This window comes from Triticum dicoccoides, chromosome 5B (genome assembly GCF_002162155.2).
Source record: "Triticum dicoccoides isolate Atlit2015 ecotype Zavitan chromosome 5B, WEW_v2.0, whole genome shotgun sequence".
NCBI lineage: Eukaryota > Viridiplantae > Streptophyta > Magnoliopsida > Poales > Poaceae > Triticum > Triticum dicoccoides.
The window spans coordinates 6,263,987-6,271,395 of NC_041389.1; the positions used below are offsets into that span (position 1 = coordinate 6,263,987).

Genomic DNA, 7,409 nt, shown 5'->3' on the forward strand with positions numbered 1-7,409 from the left:
AGACCGGTGGTAATTTGAGAAACAAACATTGGCAAAGGCTACGAACACAAGCACAACCATGATAACATGTCAAAACACTGAGAGTCATCCATCAAGCAACTACAGACGCCTTTTCTATAGTGCCACTCTTCTTGCTTCTGCACTTGTTTGATTTCTCCTTCAAGAGACGGGACGAGAGCTAGAATCACTAGTCTTCTTATCTGTGATGTTCTTCTCCTCGATGAGAGACACCCAATTGTTTTGCTAGATCCAGGGTTAGCAACATCCAAGGTAGCGAGGAAATCACAAATTTCTTTGGCGATGAGAGCCCTAGGCACACATGCCAATATGCCATCGCTCTGGGTGTGACAACCACATCACCTTTAGGACCCCATGCCCCAAATGGACCCGGACAAGCAAGATATTGCAACGTCCCAATCCCTATTCTCCTCGAAGTCAAGCGTCAGACTGGGCTCCAGGAGTGGTATTGCAGTAGAGTCACAACTGAGATCTCAAGGGGTCCACCCTCAGTTGCTCTAGGGACAAAGACGAAATTGGTTCCCTACACAGCTCTAGAAGCTCAGGCATCATATTTAACACCAGAGCCACAACCAAATTGATGCACGAACCCTGAGAGGCAGACAATGGTGAGCTCATCAGACCACGAGGAGAGAAACATCCATGAAGCCCAACTCCACTCTCGGCCTCAAGGTTGACATCAGGCACAACCATGGGGGACGACAGAGGACCTGCTATGCAACATAGATGACATCTGGATGAAACAGATGGAATTTTTATTTGGATGATTTTTCAATGAAAATGTGTAAGAAATGAAAGATCTACCAAGACCTCTTTATTTTTAATCTTGCATGTAGGATCGACGCGGAGAACAATACTTACCTCAGTGATGGGACCATCTAGTTAGGATTAGGACATTATTTTGTTGGATTTTGATGTTCTCATCGTTCCTGCGATTCAAATTACCATCCCTTGTTTGTCCAACCCTACGTGTAAGAAGTTTAAATCTCACTCCCTCCGTCCTAATAAAATAACTAATAAGTGACTCCATTTTAATATGGGAAGGACCAAGAGTATATAACAATATATTATAGCGGCTAAGCTAGCCTTCAGCTCATGCGTTTAAAGTGCTCTGTGTGAGTGCATTTTTTTATGACACGTGTCTTTAATTTTTACCATGTACTCCCTCCGTCCGAAAATACTTGTCGTAGAAATGGATACAAATGAATGTATTTAGAACTAAAATACATCTAGATACATCCATTCCTCGGACAAGTATTTTCGGATGGAGGGAGTACTCGTGATTTTTGTGGTCATTTTTTGTCTTCGGTCATTCTGTGATGTACATAGTACATCTACCTTCTTTTGACTGCTTCGATTTTTCCTTCACCGCTCGACTCTTTGCCGACTGCCCCATCGCTTTCTCCTCTCTCGCATCGTGCCTATTTTTCTCTAAAAGAATTCTCATCTCCGGTCTTCCTCACCAATAGAAGCTGAGCGGCGCAGCAAAAAGCAGCAACGACCTCTTCGCATCCTCTCATATATGGCAGCCAGTCGTCTCGCTGCCTGGCTGCCACAACCCCCCTCCCCCACCTCTGCTGAACCACGGGGTCCCATAACTGCAAGACCTAGGCATGGTTTTTGGGTTCGGTCGACCTCCTCGCCGGATGTGGTTGCACTCCGGCACCGATTCCGCGGCCAGTGGCGCTCTCTCCCAAACACCCTTCTCAAGCCACTCGTCTCCTAACACTTTGCTCTTCCATCTAGCGGCGCCTCTCATGCAACAGGTCTTCTGGCGTGACCTCGGTGAGTACAGCCACAGTCTACTCTTCCACAAGAGCGGTGGACACGGAGGCGGCGACGTGAGCTTCTTGTCCTCCGTAGCCACCACAAGTACGACGACGAGAACGATGGTCTGAAAGAGTCGCTCCTCTGTCATGCCAACACCGACTCTCTCTCTCTCTCTCTCTCTCTCTCTCTCTCTCTCTCTCTCTCTCTCTCTCTCTCTCTCTCTCTCTCTCATTCTTGATTAGGCTCACCTCTACGCCAACCCTCAATTCCGTTAGGAATGCTGCAACTTGCTTATGTGCTAGGTTTGGTTGTCAATCAAAATCTTGGTCTGGCGGCGGGCTGCACTGTCCCCAATGGCTCTTCTATCTAAAAAAAAAAATCAACTACTAATTGCAGATCCAAGAACTTACCCAGTACTGATTACAGAATATTTTCTCAAAGCTACCTTAACGTTGGGTTCAGGAAAGTGACACAATTGCCTACTCATGGTATTTGTCCAGTTAAATGTGAATTATGGTTTCACAGTTTTGCCCATCGAGGGAATGGGGGCATAGTTATTGAACTTCTTTCCTATTTGCAAAAGAGTCAAGTGATCATCTTTGTGTAATTCTACCCTGAGTTTTAGTATCACGGAGCTATATCTCTTTGTCAAGCAATCACATAATTATGCTTTCTAGTTCAAGTAACCATTTCACTAAATTATACTTCTCTCTTTGTGTGGTTTCTTGATAGATTTCAGTGTAGTTTTGAAAACTATTACATGCTACAAATCGTGTTTTACGAAATGTGGCATGTTAAAAGTGTGGCTTTGTGAAATGTCTTATGCTAAAGTGTAGTGCTGTGAAATGTTTTCTCAAAGGTGTTGTATTCATTAGTTTTTTGTATAAGTGTATTGTCATATGAGATCTACTTTACCTTTCATGATCTTGAGCAATCTAAGGGCTGGGTCCAATGGCCTCACAAATAATGCAGTTGCATCTTTTCTTGGTTCAAGGATATTTTGTTTTTAACGGAAATGGATTGCGAAGCCATTACCCCAAGAGGTGAACTAGAGCGTATTCTATTTGATGAGAGCGCAGAACCAAAGGCCCTACCATTATCCCTTCTGGAGCACATCACCAGTGGTTTCTCTGATGACAAAGAAATAGGTTGTGGTGGCTTTGCAAGGGTTTATAAGGTATATATGCTTATATACGTAACTCTCAGCTAGTCAGCTGCCCTTGCCTTGATCACAATTTATGTGTAACTTAAATTGACGGCCCCAAATCATGTTGTGATTATAGGGAATGCTTGACAATGGCATGGTTGCTGTGAAGAAGCTTTTTGAAACGGTTGATATTGATGAAAAGAAATTCAGCGAAGAGGTTCATTGTCTGATGAAGGCAAAGCACAAAAATATAGTACGGTGCCTAGGATATTGCTCTGACACACAAGGGGAAATGGTACGCTGTGAGGGAAAACTTGTCTTAGCGGATGTACGACAAAGGTTACTCTGCTTTGAATATCTACCTAAAGGGAGTCTCGATAAGCAAATCACTGGTAGGATGATATGGCACGTATTTCGTTCAAGCATCCATTTATTTAGTGTTCTAACTAAGGACTTCAAGCATCCCAAATACAAAACCAACTATCTGCTCTCTCCTGTTTTGTAGATGCATCTTGTGGACTTGAGTGGAAAAAGCGATTTCAAATTATCAATGGAATTTGTAACGGTTTATATTATCTTCACCAAAATCAGATCGTTCACTTGGATCTTAAACCAGAAAATATACTGCTAGATGATAATATGTTGCCGAAAATTGCTGATTTTGGTCTCTCAAGGTGCTTTGATGAAAATCAAAGCCGGGCTATTACTTCAAATATGTTTGGAACTATGTACGTATGCTATTACTCTTGGAAGCTCTTTTTTTAATGTATGAACTAATGTTTATCCCTTTTCACATTAATGGATTAAATTATGTAAATATTTATGCAGAGGATATTTGGCACCAGAATTCTATGCGCGCAGACAGATCACATTCAAGTTAGACATCTATAGTCTTGGTATGATAATCATAGAGATGCTAACAGGAGAGAAGGGATATGCTGATATTGACAATGTAAGGCGAGGTCATTTCAATACAAAGGCTTGATTTTACAATTACAGTGTTATATTGCTTTGCATAATATCACTCTTCCATTTAGACGTAGCATAGTATCCTCCCTGGATCACGTAGTCGTGCAAAGGAGAACTTAGCTGCAAAACGATGAAACATCTTTTTTGCAGGTATCATGGTAACCTTAAAATTTCTAAATATGTAGGAATAGTGTTGTGTTACCATAGTGCATCTAAGGTGTTTTGATCTATTACAATCTGGCTACCAATATTGGAATTCAAACATGTCATCTTAAATTGTCCTTGTGTGCTACTTTGTCAGGTACAAACTAAGCTAGACATGTTACAGTATCCCTGTAGTTATATGGTAGGTCCGATATACGTAACATTTCCCAGTGAAAATGTTCCTTGTTTTGTCAGTTTGAGTAGTTTGTTTTAGATAGGCTTACTGCATTAGTGTGTAGCTTTCTGTGCAATTACAAAACTTGGTAAATGATGGATGCTTATTGCTTTCGGATGGCAAAGGGTTTTTCTATGATTTTTTGTGCCTCTATTTTGTGAATAGTGATATATTTTATGCATTCATTGAATTCTGCCACTCTGATTCACCTCATTCTGTAAAAATATATGCTGCTCATTTTCGTTGATCATAACACAATGACAATTCCGCAGGTACTTGAGAGGTGGAGAAATAGGTTGTATAAATCAGATGGAGATGCACAATTGATACAAGTACGAGTATGCACTGAGATAGCGATAGAGTGCACTGACTTTAATCCGACGAAAAGACCAGATATACAGCATATAATGCATAGGCTTGGTTCAACAAAAAATGTGGACAAGTTTGCGACTGGAACTGGAACAAGCACTAGTTCATCCATACCGATGGTAAGTTCACATGCAGTGTTGAGGCAGCAAAAACAACAATTCAGCTAGTCAGCTGCTGTGTCGTAGTGTGTTCTATGGTTGGTATTTCGGTTGTTGTGCTCAAGTGGTATTTTGTTCTGTAGTATGTTGCATTTTTTGACTTATTGAATTTCTTTCGTACCTTCGCATTCTCAAATTTTGGACGACTGAACTTTTTATGCTAGGGGATGTTACATTTTCATGTGTAATTTTCACACATTACGGTATGATATATAGCTTTTTCTCATCTTGTTTGCAGTTTATTCAAGGAGAAGTTTGATTAAAGATTGTTTGTTACTTGCATTAAATATAAATAATGCTGAACTTATTTAGGTCTTCAAGAGATTATGACAGTGATATCTGTTATAATATTTCCATGTAGCAACGGTAAGGCCATAAACGGCACATGCCTTATGAAGGCAATGTTAAGGCAGCAAAGACAACAATCCAGCTAGTAAGCAACAATTTTGTCAGTGTGTTCGTATGGTTGGTGTTTTGATTGTGTCTTGCTGTTTCCTTAAAAATGGTTGGTGTTTTGATTGTGCATTATAGGTACTTTTGTGTTTCTGAAAATATGTTGTTTTCTTGCACTTTCTTACCATTGCATTTTCCAAAATTAGTACGTTCCATTTTTTTATAGGCTTGAATTTTTCCCTGCCATGGCATTCTTAAATTTTGAAGAACTTACCTTTTTATGTTTTAAGGATGCTGCACTTTTCTTGTCATTTTCATACGTTAAGGTATTGCAGCCACTTCTCAAAAGGGTTTGCACTTTCTTCAAGGAAGAATTTAATTAAAAATAATTTTTTACTTGGGTTTAATTATAAATAATCCTAAACTTATTTAGATTTCCAGGAGATTATATTCTGATATTTCCATGTACTTCTAAATAGTAATATTCTTGCAGTTGGCAGCTTCGTCTCCTGATCTTAAGAATACAATGGCTAATGAGGTGAAGCAGTCAACAGAAAAACAACTTCATACATTCGACCTCTTAGCGAACTGTTCCATATTGGATGAATCCACGCTCTCCTTTTTAAAGTTTGCCTCGTTGCCACACTTTGTGGTGCATGCTTCTAGTGATTGTAGCAGCAATATCAGCCTGCTTCAGCATGCAAATCCTGATGAGCTGACGATAGATAGACTTGAGAATGTGAAATCTGCTGAAGAGGCACAGAATATAAAACTGGTTGAGAAACAAAAAATTAAAGAGCTAACATTTCAATGGACAGTCGCTGCCGGAAGGTTTGTTGATGACAAGGAGGTGTTGGAAAAACTAGTTGCACCAAGCAGTGTACAAAGATTGTTTATAACTGGTTACAGGAGTGTCAACTTTCCTAATTGGCTTATGGGTATTAGGCATTATCTCCATAATATTTTGGAGATAAATCTGTGGAATTTTCCTAACTGCAATAAGTTACCACCACTTGGTCAACTACCAAACTTAGAATACCTCAACCTCAACCGTATGGAGGGCTTGGAAGAGTGGAACACCATGCATTATAGTGGAAAGGAAGGTTTAAATGAGCTCATGTTCCCTAAGCTCCAAAGATTGAGGATAGAGCAATGTGACAAGCTGAGGATAAAACCGTGTCTTCCTAGAGCTATGTATTTGCACATAAGTGGTTGTGATACTATGCTATCATCATGGGCAGAGAGCGCTTCACACAGTGGTACTTCCTCCTCTTCCCCAATAACTGAGCTGAATGTTGTTGGTAGCAAGGTATCCATGCATAAGTGGAGGATGCTTCACCTTCTCCCTGCCCTTCGTAGGTTAATTATCACCGACTGCAGTGACCTGACCACCTCACCTCAGATCACCCACAACCTTTCCTCCCTTAGAGAATTGTACCTCGAATTATTGTCGCAGGCAGCACTGCCGAGATGGTTACTTGAGCTGACAACTCTGCAGGAACTAACTCTGTCAGGGTGTGCAAGCATGACAATACCGGAGTGGTTCGGTGGACTAACCTCTCTCAAGCAATTGAAGATCGAGGACTGCAAGGGGATCAGGACTTTGCCGGAGAGCATACAACAACTGACCAAGCTTGAACATCTAAGCATTCTTGGCTGCCCTACATTAGTGAAGTGGTGCGAATCAAAGGAGAACAGGAGGAAGCTCGTTCACATCAGAGCGGTATGTGTGCCTGCCAAGCTATTTGCTGTATCGCTTTTATTCTCGCATTGACTATTGCCTACTCTTTCTTTATCTGCAAATATACACATGGCATGATTATCCTTATTCTGGTTGTAATTATGCTATAGCATGGCCAGATGTGTACACGTTCTCTGTTGTTCTGATTATACTGTTTCTCTAGTTCAGGTCTTCCCGATGTAATTGAGGGCACATGTCGTTCATTGGGATGTGCTCCCAGATGTGGTGCGTAGTGCTGTGATGAACACGCCTGGCTTCACAGAGAAAGCTTTTAGAGTTGCCCTATCTCATTTGGAGAAATCGTCCCACGGTTCTTTATATATGGACATGAACGAGGAGCACCGAGCATTGTGTCTCAGGAGCTTCCTGGCAGAGCGCAGTGCTAAACATTAACTAATGCTGGTGCCGGTTATTCATAACTAGCGGGCAAAGGCGTGGCGACACGCCACACCCGAAGCCCGTGTG

General features: G+C 41.2%; 1 protein-coding gene across 1 annotated transcript; it reads left to right on the forward strand.

Annotated features, from left to right (window-relative positions):
* The first annotated feature begins 2,793 nt into the window (after positions 1-2,793).
* On the forward strand, positions 2,794-7,127 carry LOC119305973. Its single transcript, XM_037582345.1, has 7 exons — positions 2,794-2,965; positions 3,072-3,327; positions 3,441-3,663; positions 3,764-3,887; positions 4,556-4,771; positions 5,697-6,926; positions 7,113-7,127. Exons 1-7 carry the CDS (start codon positions 2,804-2,806, stop codon positions 7,125-7,127), a joined length of 2,226 nt encoding a protein of 741 aa, XP_037438242.1. The 5' UTR covers positions 2,794-2,803.
* The last annotated feature ends 282 nt before the right edge of the window (positions 7,128-7,409 follow it).